Source organism: Indicator indicator, chromosome 33 (genome assembly GCF_027791375.1).
Source record: "Indicator indicator isolate 239-I01 chromosome 33, UM_Iind_1.1, whole genome shotgun sequence".
NCBI lineage: Eukaryota > Metazoa > Chordata > Aves > Piciformes > Indicatoridae > Indicator > Indicator indicator.
Window position 1 is genome coordinate 6,525,586 of NC_072042.1, and position 18,347 is coordinate 6,543,932.

The 18,347-nt window shown below is 63.7% G+C and overlaps 4 protein-coding genes across 4 annotated transcripts; 3 read left to right on the top strand and 1 right to left on the bottom strand.

Moving 5' to 3' along the window:
- The first annotated feature begins 816 nt into the window (after positions 1-816).
- On the top strand, positions 817-1,833 carry FAM110D (family with sequence similarity 110 member D). The gene has a single exon (XM_054395445.1). It carries the CDS (start codon positions 817-819, stop codon positions 1,831-1,833), a length of 1,017 nt encoding a protein of 338 aa, XP_054251420.1.
- A 669-nt stretch (positions 1,834-2,502) lies between these two features.
- Positions 2,503-3,472, bottom strand: C33H1orf232 (chromosome 33 C1orf232 homolog). The gene is made up of 4 exons (XM_054395470.1): positions 3,386-3,472; positions 3,187-3,273; positions 2,997-3,094; positions 2,503-2,761 (listed from the first exon to the last, which is right to left on the bottom strand). Exons 1-4 carry the CDS (start codon positions 3,470-3,472, stop codon positions 2,503-2,505), a joined length of 531 nt encoding a protein of 176 aa, XP_054251445.1.
- An 854-nt stretch (positions 3,473-4,326) lies between these two features.
- ZNF593 (zinc finger protein 593) lies at positions 4,327-5,750 on the top strand. Its single transcript, XM_054395172.1, has 3 exons — positions 4,327-4,523; positions 5,064-5,126; positions 5,293-5,750. Exons 1-3 carry the CDS (start codon positions 4,327-4,329, stop codon positions 5,432-5,434), a joined length of 402 nt encoding a protein of 133 aa, XP_054251147.1. The 3' UTR covers positions 5,435-5,750.
- A 2,950-nt stretch (positions 5,751-8,700) lies between these two features.
- CNKSR1 (connector enhancer of kinase suppressor of Ras 1) lies at positions 8,701-16,543 on the top strand. Its single transcript, XM_054395162.1, has 21 exons — positions 8,701-8,752; positions 9,123-9,280; positions 9,803-9,993; positions 10,079-10,163; positions 10,339-10,380; positions 10,469-10,768; positions 10,852-10,911; positions 11,308-11,376; positions 11,850-11,969; positions 12,092-12,177; positions 12,619-12,752; positions 12,836-12,996; positions 13,239-13,269; positions 13,390-13,562; positions 13,645-13,718; positions 14,110-14,181; positions 14,271-14,344; positions 14,583-14,647; positions 14,724-14,838; positions 15,329-15,510; positions 16,040-16,543. Exons 1-21 carry the CDS (start codon positions 8,701-8,703, stop codon positions 16,238-16,240), a joined length of 2,445 nt encoding a protein of 814 aa, XP_054251137.1. The 3' UTR covers positions 16,241-16,543.
- Positions 16,544-18,347: the final 1,804 nt, after the last annotated feature.

Consider the following 18,347-nt stretch of genomic DNA (forward strand, 5'->3'; position numbering starts at 1 on the left):
GCCTGTGGGCTGTGTGTGGAGGTGCCTGGGCAGAGGCCTCCTGGGCTGTTTGTGCTCTGGTGAGCTGTGCTCTGCCCCTGTCCCTGCTGTCACCTGGGCAGGCTGTGGGGTTGGGTCAGCTGCTGGCAATGGGTAGCTCCCCGTGGCCGTTCAGGCCTCTTCTGCTTTGGGCAGTTACAGCCCCCAGCTCAGACTCCACCCCCCTTCCCCTTATCACCCACCTCCACTACTGGATTCAGCACCCAGCCCCCCAGCAATGCTCAGGGACAGATGAGTTGGAGTCAGGGCTGACAAAAGTCTCTTTGCTCTTTGGCTCCAGCAGGAGTGATGCCCTCCCAGAAAGCTCAGCTCAGCCTAGTTGGGGAAGGGGCAGCACAGAGACCCCAGAACATCCCCCAGCCCCATCCCTGCGGCGGGGGCAGCTGGCCAGCTCTCCTGCCCGGGGGCTTTGTTTTGCTGGCCCCGTGCTCCGGAGGATGAGGCGGCAGGCTCCGGTATTTTTTCCTGTCGGGATCCACTCCTGGGATGTGAGCGAAGCCGGCAGATGCTCGGTGCTTCTCTCTTCCTGCCCACAGATTGTGTCTGCCAGGACTGGCAGAGCTCACTGCCTGCTGTCTTCTCTGCCATGCAGGGCACTCAGGGGACCCCCAGCTCTGCTTCGCTGCCCACCCCACTGCTAACCCTGCTCTCTGCTCTTCTCCTAGGACCGAATTCAGAAGCTTCTGGATCCTCCCCAGCTGCGGAACCAGGCCCCTCCCCACAGCCCCTTGCAGGGGAGCAGATTGCCCAGAGGTGCCTCTTCAGGACGGGGGGACGATGGTACCCCTGGACAGCCCTTCTCTTGCTGTTTGTGCCTCCAGCAACCTGCACCTCATGGCCCCTGGCCGCAGCTCCCCCCTGGCCTGGCTGAACCGGGGTCCCGAGTGCCAGCGGGAGCTGGGAGGCAGCCGGGGCAGGACCCCCAGCGCCGTGGAGCGGCTGGAGGCCGACAAGGCCAAATACGTCAAATCGCAGCAGGTCATCAACAGCCGGCAGGAGCCGGCGCTGCGGGGCTGCTCCCCTCGCTTCTCGCCCCGCGGCCGGCGCCTCCTGGCCCGCCAGCAGTGCAACGAGCTGTGCCCGGCCTCGGAGCTGGGCCGGGAGGGTGCCAGGAAGCTGCCGTGCCCCCAGTCTCCCGTGTCGCGCCGGGCCGGTGGCAGGCGCCTGCTGAGACCTGACTCCCTCATCATCTACCGGCAGAAACGAGACTGCCCGGCCGGGGACAAGGAGAACACCAAGGGCTCCGGGCTGGTGCGACGCCTCTTCCAGGGACCCCTCAGAGACAAGCCCCCCAGCTCCCCCCCGGCCAGCAGGCTGGGTGAGGGACCTCCAGCCCGCCAGAGCCCCGAGACGCCCATGCTGTGGGTGCCCGCGGAGGAGGAGGCGAGGACGCAAGGTGCCAGCAGCAGCAGCGGGGGCATCTTCGCCCTGCCTGGCAGCCCCACGGCGCAGGCCTCCCAGCCCCCCAGCAAGCAGGCGCTGGCGCTGCGCCTATCGGAGCAGGAGAGGTTCTTCAACTACTGCGGGCTGGACCGGGCGCTGGTGGAGCTTCTGGGCCGGGAGCGGTTCGGGCCGGCCGGCTGGGACACCGCCTCGGCTCGGCTCCCCGGCTCCGGCGACTCCGAGCCCGGGCAGGCCTCGGAGGGCAGCGAGGGCGCCGCGGGGCCAAGCGATGAGGAGCCGGATGCCCGGCTGGGCTCCACCGTCTCGGTAGTGGAACGCAACGCCCGGGTCATCAAATGGCTCTACGGCTGCCAGAGAGCCTGGGCGGCTGCCAAGGAATCCACCGTCTAAGCAGAGGCAGCCCGGCTGGGGACAAGGACATCCGTGTGGCTCCCACCGGCTGGATGTGGCCCTTCATCAGAGGCGACGGGCTGGTGGCATCCATGGTCCTGGTGCCATGGGGCTGCTGTTGGCTGAGAGGCACCCCAGATCCGGGGCTCAGCGTGGTGGGGGCTGCTGAGGGGCCACTAGGGAAGGAGCTGTCCTGGGTGAGTCTGTCCTTGCCCCCATGGCTGGTGGGCTGCTGTCCCTCTGCTGTAAGCCACCTTAACCTTCCCCAGCCTCCCTGGGCGGTGGGATGGGCCTGCAGCCCCCATCAGCTGCTCACCTCCCAGACCAGCTGCAGGCTGTGGGGGGTGGGCAGAGCCTGAGCAACCAGTAATAGGCAGTGCCGACCCCACAGCCCCTTCCAACACTCAATAAACCTGCTTAGGTGATTCTTTTGTACTCTGGCTTTGTGTGGTTTGTGTGGGCAGAGCCCAGGCTGGAGTTGGAGGGGCCATTTGGGGCTGGGGGTGGCAAAGAAAGCACCAGGGGTCAGTGAAAGGGGCACCTCAGGGTCTTTAGTGCAGACACGTTGCTGAAAGCCACCGCGGAGCCCTCAAGCAGCGGCAGGGGGGTGCCCACCAGCACCGGGGGTGCCGCCTGCACTGCTGGAGAGTCCGGCCAGCTCAGCCTCCTCTAGTTGCCCTTGGGGGCGCTTTTATTCCGTATTTCGGCCAGTTTACCAGCCAGGAAGCCCCAGTGGAAGGCTCCTTCCTCTGGCTCCCGCAGGTCACTGTCGTCGTCACCCGGTGGCTCCCCCGGGCTCTCACTCGGCTCCGGGGGCGTCACCCTCTTGTCTGGCCCCGATGCCTGCTGCCACTTGGTAGCAAAGAGATCCCAAAAGCCAGGAGCCTTCTCGGAGGGGGGCGGCTCGGAAGGGGAGGCGGCCAGCGGGCTGGGGAGAGAGTGGGGACCGGACCATCGGTGTCAGGACCGGAACGTCGGTGTGGGGACCCTTCTCGTTAGATCCCACAGTGACCAGGACTGGCACCCCCAACCCATGGCAGCTTTCCTTCTGCTGTCCCCCAGCCCCATAGGGTATAGACAGGGGAGGGGGATGCAGGGACTCATCAGCCCCGAGGGGCTGGATCCAGGCTTTCGGGTCCCCCCCGTCCCACGCTGCAACTTACTGGTCTGCGCAGGGCTCCGGGCTGAGCAGCTGATGCTCGTCCTCACGGGTGAAGAGGGACGACAGCGTCCGCCAGCCGCGGGCACCCACCCCCTGCACCTGCGTGGGAGGCAGCACTGGGCTCACCGGCGACTTACAGGTCCCAGCGGCCCCCACCCCCGGCCCCTGCTTCCCTCCAGCCCCCTCCTCACCTTCCTGGCCAGCTGGGACATTGGGCTGGGTCCCTCCTCCATCAGCGCAGGGCTCTCGTCTGTCTCCATCAGTTCGGGGGTGTCTCCCTGCAACAAAGCCCCCAGATGAAGGCAGGGGTGCAGGCAGGGAGAGGGCAGGGATGTTGGTTACCCTACTTCGGTGGGACACAGGCTTGGTGGTGACCCCTCCCGACCCTACCTCCTCCCGCAGCACTCCATCTGCCTGCACTCCCCCCAGGGTCTGCAGCACTTTGGCCTTGTAGAGCCTCCAGAAGCCCTGGGTCATGATGAGGGGCTCAGCGGGGTCAGGAGCCAGCAAGTGCTGTGGGGAGCAGGAGGGGTGCAGGGCTGCTCCCCCACCCCCGGCACGCCGTGGAGATCCAGTGGCTTCATTAAAGTTTCAGGGGCCACTTCCATGCACAAAGGGGAACCTGAGCCCGGCCTGAGCTGGGGGCAGCACGGGGGCGGCTGCTCTGGTCACTCCCAAACCCCCCTGTTCACCCCATTGCCCCAGTCCCTCAATGCCCCTCGCCCACAGGGACCCTCCTCCAAGCCTGGGGCCACCCCAAGCCTACAGAATAGAGCAGGGCTAGGGCTCAGGCTCCCACCGATATGGGTCCCCATCCATAATTGATCATCCAGGGTGAAGGAAACACGATCAGCGCCGGGCCAGGGTGCGCTGAACCCTCCCCAGCTCATCCCCGCAGTGACCGGGACAGCACGGGTGGCGGTTATCCCGTGACCCAAGGCCAGGCCCGGTGTCCCCCTGGGGCAAGAACCGGGGAACGGCTACCACTGGGGGGGTCTTGGGGACCCAGCTGTCCCCTTCCCCGGGGACATTCGAGCAGAGACCGCAGGGTAAAGCCATGCAGCGACCCTGGGAGCGGGGACCTGGTCATGGAGAGGCGGGGACCTGGTCATGGAGGGGCGGGGACCTGGTCATGGAGGGGTGTGGCCTGCCTGGCCCGGGGGCGTGGTTTTATCACTTACGGGCGTACCGAGTAGCAGAGTCGTGGGCGGGGTTTATCCTCTCATTGGCGGAGCCTGCAGCCTCATGGGCGGGGCGTCCTGGGGCGGGGTGGGGGCCTGCAGCCTCCTGCGCCTGCGCACTGCGGAGCCGGGTCCCGGCGTGGCTCCGCCATGTCGCCGCGCAACGGCCGCCGCACCGGTGCCCACCGGGCCCATTCGCTGGCCCGGCAGTTAAAAACCAAGCGACGCCGCCGAGACCTGGATGAGATCCACGTGGATATGCAGCCCGAAAAGGCCGCTCGGCTGCTGCACCAGGAGCCCGACCCTGACTTGCCAGGCTGCGCCCAGTTCTACTGCCTGCACTGCGCGTGCGTGTGACCGGGACCGGGGGGGGTCCCCGAACCGGGTTGGGGTTCCCGGTTTCGGGGGCTGGGTATTGGAGAGGGAGGGTTCTCACTATCAGAGGATCCTGGTGGGCCCATGCTGAGGGGGGATTGTCCTGGTCCTGCGTGGTCACTCAGAAGGGGTTGTCCAAATCATGGGGGCGTCCCTGACCGCTGGGAGGGGGTTGCCCTGGTCCTGGGAGGTCACAGGCCCTGGGAGCGGGTTGGCCTTGTCCCAGTGGTGGTTCCTGGTCGGTTGGAGGGGGTTGTCCTGGTCCTAAGGGGTTCATGGCCCCTAGGAGGGGTTGCCCTGTTTCTAGGGGTCCCTGGCTTCTGGGAGAGGCTATCCCTGATGAGGGGCTCTAACTCCTGACAGAGATCTTCTCCTGGTCTCAGGAGGGACCTTAGCCCTTGAGGAGAGCTTACTCTAGTCTCAGGGGGGGCTACAGGCCCTCGGTAGGGCTCTCCCCAGCCCTGCTCCGATCTCGGGTCCCTCTTACCCCCAGCCTCTTATCCCTGCTCCAGGCGCTACTTTGTGGATCTGAACAGCATGAAGGAGCACTTCAGGTCCAAGGTGCACAAGAAGAGGTAAGGAGAGGCCTGGGGGTGTCCTGAGATGCTCCGTGGTCCAATGCCCTGCAGTCTCCAGCCCTGACTTCACTCTGGTGAAGCAGGTGGTGGCACCAGATCTGTGCCAGTCTTGCTTTTTGGAGCTGGGGTGGAAGGCTTGAGCCCTCCTCTTGCCCTCCCACAGGCTGAAGCAGCTGCGGGAGGCTCCCTACACGCAGGAGGAAGCAGAGCGTGCTGCCGGCATGGGCTCCTACCTCCCCCCAAAGAAGGTGGAGGTGCAGACCCAGCCACTTGAAGAAGTCACTGAGATGGAGGCATCAAGCTGATCCTGGCAGGCTGAGGGGCCAGGGGGCTCCCTGAAGGTGTCTTTGTCCTCAGCTTGGTGAGAACAACTCACCCCAGCACAGCCAGCAGCCGATGCTCCGCTGCCCCTGGCAGCCCTCCTGGCCAGGGCACTGATGAGAAGGAGCCAGCAAGGCCCTGGCTGCCCTCACTTCCTGCCCTCGTTCCTGGGGAAGGGACAAGCTGCTTGTCCCCTTGGCTCTGCTGTGACTCTGCACTCCTCTCTCGGCTTTTACAGTGGTTTTAGGCCTCTCTCTTTGTGCCAGAGCTTGACCCTGGTGAGGTGTCCATTAAAGTATGTCAACCAACATCCTGGCAGTGTGGAGAGCTCTCAGTGTGACCCAGGCCCCAGCCGAAGGGTGGCAGCCACCTCTTGGCATAGAAGACATCTCTGTGTTGTGCTCTTCCCAGGCACACTAAGGGAACTATTGCCAGTGTCTGTGCCAGCCCAGAGGAACAGCCTCATCCCAGTGCTCCTGCCCTGGCAGGCTGGCAAAGCTCCCTCTGCTTTGCCCTCCCCAGCCCACTGGCAGCAGATACAGAGCTGCTTTATTTTGGGGGGGGTAAGGGGGGAGAGGAGATGCTTGACTGAACTGTTCATCAAGCATTTGGGTCTGTAGTGAGCAGCTCATTGTGCTGCCAGCCCTGCCCCTTTGAACCTTGAGAGGGGAGTGCTGGTGTTTCCCCAGCAGGGACACCTTCCCACAGGGCTGGCAGTGTCTTCAGCCTCCCCAGACCTTGTGTCCACCAGCCTGATGCTGCTCTGATCAGGGTGGTGACCCTGCCTCTGCCTGCCAGGCTCTTGGGGGGAGTCTTTGGGTGACAATCCCCCCACCCCCCCCACCTGCTACTGTGAATTCCTGCAGAGTGGCTCTTGGCTATGCAGCTCTGGCAGCAAAACCCTCAGGGTGGAGGTTTGTGTCTCCTGCTGAGCTGGGGATGGAGCAGCAGAAAGGCAGAGGGACAAGGCAGCTATGCGTGACAGGAAAGGATTTATTTTGAGGGGAGATTCAGACTAAACAGAAGGAAGAAAGGTTTTACCCTGAGGGTGGTGAGACTCTGGCCCAGGTTGCCCAGAGGTGGGAGCTGCCCCATCCCTGGAACCATCCCAGGTCAGGTTGTTCGGGGCTCTGAGCAACCTGCTCTGGTTAGGGATGTCCCTGCTGGCTGCAGGGGGGTTGGACTGGATGACCTTTAAAGGTCCCTTCCCACCCAAACCATTCCATGATTCATTTTATGACCCCAAGCAGCCTGCCTGGGTTTGTCCCCCCCAGCCCCTGGGGATTGAAGTGCTGCAGTCTTGCGCTGGTTCAGAGGCTGTGAAGGAGGGGGAAAGGTCTCAGCCCTCATCTCAGCAGGATGTGCTTGCCTGGGGGACACATTGCTGGCTCATGTCCCCACGTCCCCCCTGCCCTGCTGCAGCACAGACTGGGCTGGTCCCAACCCCAGCCACTGTTACCTAACAGTGCTCAGTGCTGACCTCCTTTCCGCAGCCTGGGCTGGCTGCAGCCACAGCACAGTCCCCATGGGGACAGGGGGCTGGGTGGCTGCCAGCAGGGTGCTGGCCCCCTCCCAGACCCCTCTGCTTTTTGGGGTGGGGACAGACATGGCATGTGGCTCTGCCACCTGTCTGTCCAGGCTCTATTGGTGTGGCCATGTCCTGGTGTGCAGTCAGGGGCTCAGGAGGTGGTTTCTCTGTTCTCCATGGCAGTTGTTGATCCAGCTCCCAACAGTGAGGACAGGCAGGGGACAGAGGTGGGAGTCCCCCAGCCCTGGGGCATTGAAGCTGCCTGGCTATGGAGGGAAGGGCTGGATGTGGGTCTGCATCTGGCAGCTCTGCTTGGGTGGGGGTCAGCAGGTGGAGGGGAACCCTGGCACACTCCTGGGGATCACCCCTATGGCTCTGGGGGGGTCTTGGCAGGATCAGCCATCCTCCGGGCACTGTAGAAGGAGAGGCAGAGTCCAGCAGCTGCCAGCAGCAATGCCAGGGGGGTCAGCAGCCTCTCCCCCGGCTCAGTTCCTCTCCCTGCTGCCAGCTGCATCTGCAGGGGGAGAGAGGAGAAGAGAGGGAAGCACCATGAGGACCTCCAGCCCCAAACCTCCCTGGGGACAGGGGACCTGCAGCAGTGTCCTGAGCAACCTCATCACAGCCAGATGGGTGTAAGGGTGATGGGAGCAGAGCTGAGCCCCCCCCAGGGATGTCAGGGCTGCTTTTGGGGTGCTTCATGTAGTGCCTGTGAGGCTCCACCGCAAGCACTGGAGCCAGGGTATGCCCGGGCATGGTTCCCACGGCCTGTGGGTCTGGTGGGCAATGCAGGCAGGGTGCCAGGGTCCCCATAGGCTCCCCCAACCCTGCTCCCCTCTTACCTGGAGCAGACGGAAGTACCCCGGGGTCAGGCGTCTGGGGCGGATCATGGCGCAGTGAGGAGCAGCAGGATCAGGCCCAGAGCATCAACAGCAGCAACAGGGCTGGGGTCCCGAGACCCCCGCCCCAAGCTCCACGATGGGGGCCTGGGTCTGCCACCCCTCTGCCAGCCCCTGGCCCCCTCGGAGAGGGCAGCTGGCGCCAGGCGAGCACAGAGCAGCTGTCAGCTGTGATCAGTGCCCACTGCTCCCCGGAGCGCACACGGCAGGGCGGGGGGGGGGGACGGGCACCCAGGCGCTGGCGGGGGGGCCAGGGCCAACCCAGGACACATTTGGGGTGTGGAGAGCCAGGTTTGGCATGGGCAGCACCTCCGCAGGCCTGCACAGGAGTTGTCCTCTCCCCCCTGACTCAGTTTCCCCACCTGGGAAGGAGGGGGTTGGAGTTGTGCCTGATGGGACCCTAAAAACCCCCAGGCAGTGGGGAGGGGGCTGAGCAGAGGCTCCCCTCAAGCTTTCCTGGGGGTCTGCGTGCCCAAACATTGTGCCCCTAGGCTGCTGGGGGAGCATCCACTGGTGTCATGAGTTCCGTCGGGACTCAGCCCTCGCTGTGTGCAGTGGTTCGGGGGTGTGGGGGGAAACACCTGGAGCCTAGGTGAGCCGGAGGTGGGGGTGCTCACCGGGTGGGTCTCGTTTTCCCCGGGGAGAGTTTCGGCAGCCGTGCGTCACCCTGCAGCCCGTGACTCACCGGGGTGCGCCCTGTGTCCTCCCGGGGCGGGCGGCGGCGGCGGGCGGCCGGCGGTGAGCGGCACCCGGGAGCGCCAATGGGGCCGCCCGCGCTCGGCGCAGGTGAGCAGCCGCTCCCCACGACGGTTCCGGCCCGGCCGCCATGGAGCCCCTGGGTGCCTGGGGCCCTGCGCGGGTGGCTGCCTGGCTGCGAGGTGAGCGACCCCCAGACCCTGTCCCCCAGCCGGAGGACATCCTGCTGTGGCTCGGGGGTGGCATCCCGGGGAGGGTTTTCTGCAACTCGGGGATCTGGGGGTGGCCAGGTGTGGCTGGGGGGTGGCAGCAGCCCTTTGTTGTCCCTCAGCCTTGTCCCCTGGTGGGGTCAGACCCTGGGTGTGGTAGGTGGTGGGATTGGGGTGCGGCCACCCCCAAGGTCTGGGCAAACTCGTGGCATAGAGAGGTGCCCCTCGACAGCCTGGGGTCACTGTCTGGGGTCACCCAGCCAGGGGCCAGCAGGGACACTGCTGGGGGGGTGCTGGGCTCCCCCCCGGGTGTCCAGCTGGCACTAGGGCAGAGCTGTGGCAGGGCTGGACCCGGCGGTGCAGGGCTACCCCTTCGAGGCCTGGGGGCTGGCAGGGTCCCAGCTGCTGGGGCTGTCGTCGGGGGCACTGGAGGCGCTGGGCGTGTGGCGCCTGGGGCACCAGGAGCTGCTGCTGGAGGCTGTGGAGCAGCTGCGAGCCCTGGTGAGTGCTAGCACCCATGGGTGCTGCGGGACTCCTGGGCTGGGAGGGGGGATGTGGATGTACCCCGGGCTGGATGGAGTGGGGGGACATGGGGAAACCCTGGGCGCAGGAGGGCACTCCGAGGAGGGGGGTGTGTGGGCACCACTTGGGCTGACTGAAGGTGGAGATGCAGGGGCACCCTGGAATGGATAGAGGGGGGACACGTGGGGAGCACCTTGGGCTGCGTGAAGATGGGGATGCTGGGGCACCCCGGATTGGGTGGAGGATGGAGGACATTGGGACACTCTAGGTTGGGTGGAGGTGGGATTTGGGGGGCACCCTGCTTTGGGTGGAGGTGGAGATGAAGGAGTCACCGTGGGCTGGGTGGAAGTGGGGGACATGGGGGCACCCTGAGCTGGAGAAGGTGGCAGAGGGGCACCTCGGGCTGGCTGGAGGTGGGATTTGAGCTCACCCTGCATCAGGTGCAGGTGAGGATGTGGGGACACCCTGGAGACCCCCACTGCCCTCTGCCCCCCTCAACAGGATGCAGGGCTGGCAAGCACCAGCCTGCGGACACTGACTGAGAGGCTGCAGGAGCTGGCACAGGGCATCCAGGGCCTGGTGCTGGGGGGGGCACCGGCAGGGTCTGACCCCCACCCACCCTCCCTCGGGCTCCTGTCCCGCGTTGTTGACCTGGTCGGTGCTGCCAAGGGACTCTTCTCCTGGCTTAACAGGTCTGGGGGGGGCTGGGGGGCACCCATGGGTGCTGGGTGCCTGCTGGACCTGGGGCTGAGCTCTCTGTTCCTGCCCCCCACCCAGGTACCTCTTCTCCACCCTCAATGACTTCTCGGCCAGCAGAGACATCGTCCTGCTCTGTGCCCAGCTGGCAGAGACGCTGCAGGCGGTGGGTGCCCAGGGGGAGCCAGTTGTCTGCCCTCCTGCCCCCCAAAGCTCTGCCTGTTGGAGCAGGGGCAGAGAGCTGGGGTGAAGGGGTGGTTGTATGGAGGGGAGGGGGCTCCCCATGGGGACCCCCAAGCTAGGATGGAAAGGAGCTGAAACCTCTCATCCGATCCCCCCAGGACTGCCCTGCAGCTGAGAGGGACAGCAAGATCCTGTGGATTGTAAGTGCTGGGTGAGGAGGGGGTGGCCAGTGTGGGGGGCAGCCCAGTGCTGGCAGGGCCCCCCCTCAGCCCCCACTGTCACCCCCAGTGCCAGCACATTGTGGGCATCTGTGAGAGCATCCTGGGCTGCAGCCCCCCGGCGCTGCTGGACTGCAGGGCTGTGCTGCAGCGTGTGGGGCTGCAGCGGCTCCCTGGCCCCCAGCACAGCCCCCCGGTGTCCCCCCACACCCCAACGCTGCCTCTCGACCTGTGGGGGAGCCACCCAGAGTCCCCTGACACCCCAACGCTGCCCACCAGCCCAGGGGCCAGCCCCCCGATGTCCCCTGACACCCTGACGCTGCCCTCTGACCTCCTGGGGGGTCCCCTGCCACTCGTCACTGCCCCACTGGTGAGTCCTGAGTGCCCTCCCCTGCCCCAGGACCCCCCAGTACCCTCTGCACCCTACTTACTCCTCCCTCCTACCCCTCTTAGGGTCTCGAGGTCACCTCCACCAGCTCCTGCCTGCACTTTGTGTCTGCAGCCACTCCAGAGGTGAGTGAGGAGCTGCTCCTCCCAGTCTGTGCCCCCCACTGTGTGCCAACCTGTCCCTCAGTCACCCACTTCTAGCACCTGCCATGGGGAATCCATCCCAGCTACAACCAGCCCTGGGAGCCTCCTGGGGCCCTGATCCACCCTGACCCCAACCTAGACCCCCGGGTGGCTGCCTGCAGCTGAGACCCTGCAATGCATCTCATGAGTGAGCACAGCCTGGGCCCTGCTGGGATCCCCTCCAGCTGGTGCTGTGCAAGGTCAGGCTGCTGGTTAATGGTTAACCCCTACCAGTTCTCCCCAGCTGGGAGAGCTCCTGAGTGTGGGATTAGCTGGGTGGGGAGCAGGGACCAAGCACACTGGGCTAGGCCCCCCAGTCCCACTCTGCCTCTGCCCCAGGCCCTGGCTGCCCAGGGGGGCCGCATCCTGCCCGGAGATGAGATCGTGCAGGTCAACGAGCAGGTGGTGGTGAGTCAGGGAGGGGCTGCTGGTTCCAGCAGTGACCTTGGAGCTGCAGGGCTGGGGGGGATGTGGGGGGACACAAGGGCTGTGGGTAGAGGGAACTGGGGGAACAAAGGGCTATGGGGGAGAGGAGCTGGGGGTGACACAGGTTCTGCAGCAGGGAGGATTTAGGGGGATGTAGGAGCTGTAGCTGGGAGGATTTGGGGGGATGTGGAGGCTGCAAACTGGAAAATTTCAGGGGCAAAGGTTCCTGCAGCTGGGAGGATTCTGGGGGGACATTGGAGCTGGGACCTGCGGCGTGCAGGGGCTGTGGCAGTAAAAGCTGTGTGGGACACAGGAGCCACTGCTGGGGTGGTTTGGGGGATGCAGGAGCTGCTGCAGAGGAGGATTTGGGGGATGTGGGAGCGTGTGGGGCTGGGAAGGGTGTGTGGGGCTGGGTGGCCATGGGGCTGGGGCTGTCACTTGGGGGCTGTGTGCAGGTGGGGTGGACCCACAGCAACCTGGTGAAGAAGCTGCGGGAGAAGGCGAGTGGAGTGGTGCTGGTGCTGAAGAGGATCCCCCTCCCCCTGCCCTGCTCACCCCTCCCCCCCAGGCAGCAGGTGAGTGACCCCAGCACCACTCTGGGCTGTGCTGGGAGCCAGGCAGGATGCCTGGAGGCATCTCCCATCAGTGTGGGGGTCCCTAAAGCTCAGGAGCACCATGGGGGATGCTCCATCCACAGCTCCCAGGCACAGTTTTGGACACCGCAGATCATCCTGGCCCCAGGAGCAGCGAGTGCCCGGGCAGCCCTGTGTCCCTGACCTCCAGGTGAGCCTCATGCCCTGGCACCCCCAGCCCAGGGCTGTCTGGGTGCACCCAAGGCCTCTCCCCAGCCCTTTTCTGGGGGGGGGGGAGGTGGCAGTGGCTGCCTGGGAGCCGCACAGGAAGCTGGCAGCGTCCTGAGGGCACGGAGGGCCCAGTGCCTGTGTTTGTAACTCATTCACTTGGTAACGTTCAGAAGGGTTGGAGCTATTTTTAGCCATGACCCTTCTCCTCTCCCAGAATGGAAAGGAGCTGGGCAGGAGCTGGCAGGCTGGGCTCAGACTTTGCTGGGCAGCGTGGAGGCTGCTGGAGCCGGTACCAAGCTGCCAGCCACACTCCCTGCTCCTCCTCAGGCAGAGAGATCTGGGGGTGCTGGGGCCCTGTAACAGGACCCCGTGGTAGTCAGGGGTCGGTTTGGCTCAGGGGATCCCTTTCTCCCCCCTGCAGTGCTGCTGCTGACTTGGAATCAGGGCCGGACTCTGCACCAGACCTTGGCAGCGACGAAGAGGACAGAGAGGACGAGAGGGACTTGGGGCTGCCCAGGGCGGCGGTGGGGGAGCTGCTGGGGCTGCCTGGCTGTGGTAGGAGGGGAGCAGAGGGGGAATGGGGCTGGGATGGTTTCTCCCCCAGGATGGGAAGCTGGAGCCTTGCTCATTGTTTGCAGGTGCGCAGGAGGAGGCATCGTGGGAGGGTGGCACCTCGCTGGGCACCCCACCGGGCACCTCACCAGGCACCCTTGCTGCTGCTGAACCTTGCACCACAGAGCTCAGCCCCACAGTAGCCCCCACGGCAGGGTCTGGGGGTGCAGAGCACGGCCCTGGGGAGGTGAGAGCTGGGGGCACAGCAGTGCTGAGCCTCGCTGTGGGCATCAATGGGGGCATGCAGGACTTCAGGTCCCACCTGAGCTGGGAGGCATCCCTGGGGTGGGTTCCCCTCTGAGCTCCTTGCTGTGGGTGTGCAATCTGGGGTTCCTCAGGGTCCCCTGGAGGGAGGGTTCAGCCAATGCTGCCCTGCCCTCAGCCCCTTGCATTGTCCCTAACTGCTCTTCTCTCCCTGCCCCCATCCAGGGCAGCCCCCAGACAGGACGCAGACCTAAAGGTGAGCAGGACCCTGCCAGGGTTGGGGCAGACTGGGCTGACGGCTCTCTGGGGTCCTCTCCACTGCTTGCCCTTCCCTGCTTTTGACTCCCCTGACCCCCTCCACCTCTGTGGCTGGCAGGAGTGGCGACCAGGCTGAGCCGCCGGCGAGTGTCCTGCCGGGACCTGGGCCGGGTGGACTGCGATGGGTGGCTCCTGAAGAAGAAGGACCACGTGGGCTTCATGGCCCAGAAGTGGAAGCGGTGCTGGTTTGTGCTGAAGGGCCACACACTCTACTGGTACCACCACCCCAGCGTGAGTGGGCACCCTGGGGGTCCTCACCCCTCGCCCAGCCGCGCAGGGGCAGGCACTGAGCGCAGCTCCTTCTGCCCAGCAGGATGAGAAGGCTGCAGGGCTCCTCAACGTGGCCACCTATGACCTGGAAAGCACGAGGGAGCAGAAGAAGAAATAGTGAGTGGGGTCTGCCTCACCATGGAGCTTCTGAGTGGTGGGGAGGGGGAGGGTGCTTCCCCAAGTGCACATGCTGCTGGGTACCATCTGCATGGTCCTGAGATGATGGTGGGGTCTCCATGGGGCTGCTGGGGTCTCCATGGGGCTGATGGAGTCCTCACAGGGCTGGCAGAAGCTGCAATATTTGATCCATGCTCTGAGGAAGACAGGCACTGTGCCACTGGTGGTAGCTGGGCCATGGCTGAGGACTGGAGCGTCTCCAACAGCAGGGAACAGACCAGAGCCCTGCACTGGGTTGGGATGGAGGTGCTGAGGGAGGCTGGATGGGGCCTTGGGGCTGGTTCTGGGTAGCCCCAGCAGCAAAGGCAGCTGCCTGCTTGTCCTCCTGCAGTGTGTTCCAGCTCTCCCATGAGAGGTTCAAGCCTTTCATCTTCGCTGCAGAAACCCTCTCTGACCTCAGCATGTGAGTGACACCTGGGATGGTGCTGCACCTCCACACCAGGTTGGCTCTGACCCTCTGCCTGTCTGTCTGTCTGTCCTTTCTTCCCCCAGGTGGGTCAGTCACCTAATAACAGCCAAAACCAAGTATGCCTTGGCCCACCAGTCAGTCCCAGACAAGGAGGAAGGTAAGGAGAGCTTCCTGAGGTGGGAGATGAGGTTGGTTCCCCTATGGGAGATGGGGAGCTGTGGGTCAGCCATGGCTGGTGTGACAGCTCCTGTGTCAGACTGCTAGGAGCTTTGCCTCTCATTTGGAGGAAATGTCCCCCGAGGCTGGGGTGGGCTGGGGTGAAGCTCAGCCCTAGGAGGGTCTTGGGGGGCAGCCCAGGGCTTCCTGCTCCTTCTTCTCTCACTGTCCCCCTCCAGACTGCTACAGTGAGACTGAAGCTGAGGACCCTGATGATGAGTCCCCCAGGCCAGGATGCGACTCGGTGAGTGGCCCTAGGGTACAGCCCAGGGAGGGGACAGAGGATCCTCATCTCACCTCCCATCCTGTCTCCCCCTCAGCCAAAGAAGAGGTTGCAAAACACCCTGGAGAAATCCCAGCTCCTCTCAGGCAGCAGCCAGCCCAGCAGCACAGCCAGCAGCCCCCAGGGCAGCCCCCGGCCCTGCTCACCCATGGGTAGGTGCTGGGGGGGTGACATCTGTCACCCTCTCACCTTGTGTGCACCTTTAGTCGAGGCCAGGGCCACCCTTCTGTGCATGTGTGTGGGCTGGGGAGGGAGCTGGAGCTGAGACCTGAGTGTGAACCAGACAGAACAAGAGGACACAGTCTCAGGCTGTGCCAGGGGAGGTTTGGGCTGGATGTGAGGAAGAAATTCTTCCCAGAAAGAGAGATTGGCCATTGGGATGGGCTGCCCAGGGAGGGGGTGGAGTCACCATCCCTGGAAGTCTTTGAAATAAGCCTGGATGAGGCACTTAGTGCCATGGGTTAGTTGATTAGATGGTGCTGGGTGCTGGCTTGGACTTGATGATCTTGGAGGTCTCTTCCAACCTGTTGATTCTGTGACTCTCTGATCTCAGGATGCTTTCAGGGCAGGGTCACATGCAGGGGGTGCCCCATGGGGGTTTTGGGGCTACTCCTTGCTACAGTGTGCCCTTTGCTCACCTAGACCCCGCTGGGGAGGATCTGGAGTGCCTGATGAGGTGCCTGAGGCAGGGGGGGGTGTCCCTCCTCGGGCGGCAGCAGTTCCTGACGCAGGAGCAGTGCCGCAAGTCCTTCATCCGGCGCACCAGGAACCCCAAGGTCAACGAGAAGGTGCACACCGTGCGGGCCCTGCAGAGCACGCTCAAGGTGGGACCCTGCAGCCCCCCCCCCAGCCCCCCACAGAGACCCCTGCCTGTGGGCAGCCCCCCCAAAAGATGTCCAACATGTGAAGGATGTGGAATTGTTAGAGAGGAGAGCCATGGAGGTGAGGACAGGCTGGGAGAGTTGGGTTTGTTCAGCCTGGAGAGGAGAAGGCTCCAGGGAGACCTTAGAGCAGGCTTCCAGTACCTGAAGGAGGCTACAGTAGAACTGGGGAGGTACTCTGGACAAGGGTTTTGAGTGACAGGATGAGAGGTGATGGCTTCAGACTGGAAGAAGCTGGATTGAGATGAGTCATCAGAAAGAAATTCTTCCCTATGAGAGTAGTGAGGCACTGGAATGGGATGCCCAGGAATGCTGTAGAGGCTTCAAGCCTGGAAGTCTTCACAGCCAGGTCAGATGGGGCCTTGAGCAGCCTGGGCTAGTAGGACGTGTCCCTGCCCATGTCACTAGGTTGGAAGTGGGTAGTCTTTAAGCTCTCTTCCAACCCAACCCATTTTGTGATACCCCTTGGCAGGCCAAGCTGGTGGAGCTGCAGGCTTTGGAGCAGCTGCTCAGTGATGCTGCCCTCACTTCAGAGAAGTTCTCACGCTGGAAGGAAGAGCACCAGGAGCTGTACCAGGAGCTGCAGGAGTGGTGGGCACCACAGCAGGGCCAGGACAGCAATGGGGGGCTCAAGTCTGAGCATGGCCCCCACAGAGAGGCAGCTGAACCCTGACACCTCTGTGGCACAAATCCTTGCTGATAACTCATGGCGCTGTGGGAGCTGAGTGGGTGCTCTGCCTGTGCTGGGGGAGCTCATGGGCGATTGATGGTTTTGAAGGCTCAGCCCCTAGCATAGAGTTGCTGCAGGAGAAATGGTTTCTGCTACATCCCCAGGGAGGAGACAAGTGCCAATGTTGCCTTTTTCAAGGACATTTTGCCTCAGCTGCATGTTGGCAACAGTGGCTTTTGCCTAGAGGAACAGGAGCCTGCCGTGGTGCTGCCAGCCAGCCCAGGTTGCTTCTGCTGTAAATAAACTATCAAGGCAGACTGGTTGTGCTGTGGCTGTTCTGGGCACCATAACATCCCTGCAGTGACAGCACTCTATGGTACCCACTCAGGGCATGGGGGCCCAGGGCTGGGCTCTAATGGCACTAACAAGGCCAGGAAGGGTGATGAAGTGGGGAAGGTGTCCCAAGGAAGGTTGGAGTACTCTGGAACCTTTGTGCAGTTCACAGAGGTAAGAGAATGGGGGAGAGGGGGCCAGCATGGAAATGATGGAGAGGTGCTGGCCTTCCCTATGCCACGTGGCCTCGCAGAGACACCACGCCTGAAGTGCCCCGCGGTGGCTGGGCATAACCAAAGGCCCAGTGTCCTGGCTCCTCTACCGCTGGTACCCAGCTTGGAGGCCTGGGCTGGCTGGGGAGGGGGGACAGGGACAACGGCTGGACAGGGGAAGAGAGCGGCCCCAGGCCAAGCTGATCCAACTGCCCCGTACGGCCCAGAGCAGGCCCCACCGGTCAGGCTCACACAGCCCAGCGAAAGGGCCGGGACAGTCGCTAGGCCCCGCCCTACGGGTAGCGACTGAGGACATTTTGCCTCGCGAGAAGCCGTTGCTCTGTCCCCAACGCTGTGGGGCGGGGCTCAGCGTTCCGACAAGCCAATGAGCGACGGTCGAGGGCGCAGCCGGCGCGCCGATAGGCTGCTGGGCATAGCCCTGCCCCTTTCCCTCAGCCGCGCCCCCTCCTCGCCGCTGTAACGGTCGCGGCGCGCGGGGCAGCGCAGGTGTGGCGGCGGAGCCAGGTGAGGGGGGGGGCTAGGGGCCGCTCGGGAGCTCTCCGCTGCTGCGTCTCAGGGGCGGGCTGTGGCCTGGGGCAGTGTCCTGCCTGCGTTCCCCTTCGGTGGAATCATCTTTCCTTCTCCATCGCGGGCAGCTCCCGCTCACGGACCAGCCTTTTCCCCTCAGGAGCCGGCCCCTTGGAGTCAAGGCTGCGCCTTCTCGCCAGCTGTGCCCCTTCCCTTCTCCGCAGTCAGCCGCCTCCCCCTCTCCCTTCCCTCATTCCAAATCACTGTTGTCGCCTTCCGACGGGCGAAGGGCTGCCCCCCGCGCTCTGGCTTCACATCACCCCAGGTTACCGGCCAAGCTCTCCGCCTCCATGGGGTAAAGCGCTGCTCCTCCTTTCCTGGCTCACCGCTCCCCTTCCTCCTCCTTCATTTTTTCCTTCTTCTGCACGAGTCCCTTCGCAGCCCCTCTGCAGGGCCTGCCCTGTGCTTGCTGCGAAGGGGGTGGTCTGCGGGTCGGTGTGGGTACTCGCAGGTTGGGGAGGGTGGTACGAGGGTGGTGCTGAGCGAGGTGGGAGCGCTGCGGTTGCTTTGTTTGATTTCAAGAGCTCAGGTTTGAATTCTTTGCTAACTGCCTGGCTGTAGTGCTGGAGTCAGATTTAAACTGGAAACCTCTGAAACATACCTAAATGAAACATCGTAAGCACTCCATTTAGCTACCAGTGTTTTATTTCAAATGCTTCCTGTGGTTCATTACACTGTTGTATTCCCAGTGCCTATCCTGTGTTGTGCAGTCTGTATCTGTGTGGTTTTCTAAGAATTAATGGTTGCTGTGAGCTCTATGAATCAGTTAAGCAAAAATCTGTAGGAGCTGGCAATCGAGGATTTAGTGTAGCAAAGCCTCGAACTGCCCTAGGGAAGTCTGAGAGCTGTAAGTTGTACTCCCATTATCAGAGAGGCAGGAAATTCGCTGCCTGAAGTACTTGGGGAAGTAGATAAATGAAAGCAAAGCTGTGGATAGATAACGTTTGCCGTTTATGGAGCAGCAAGGCTGACTTCTG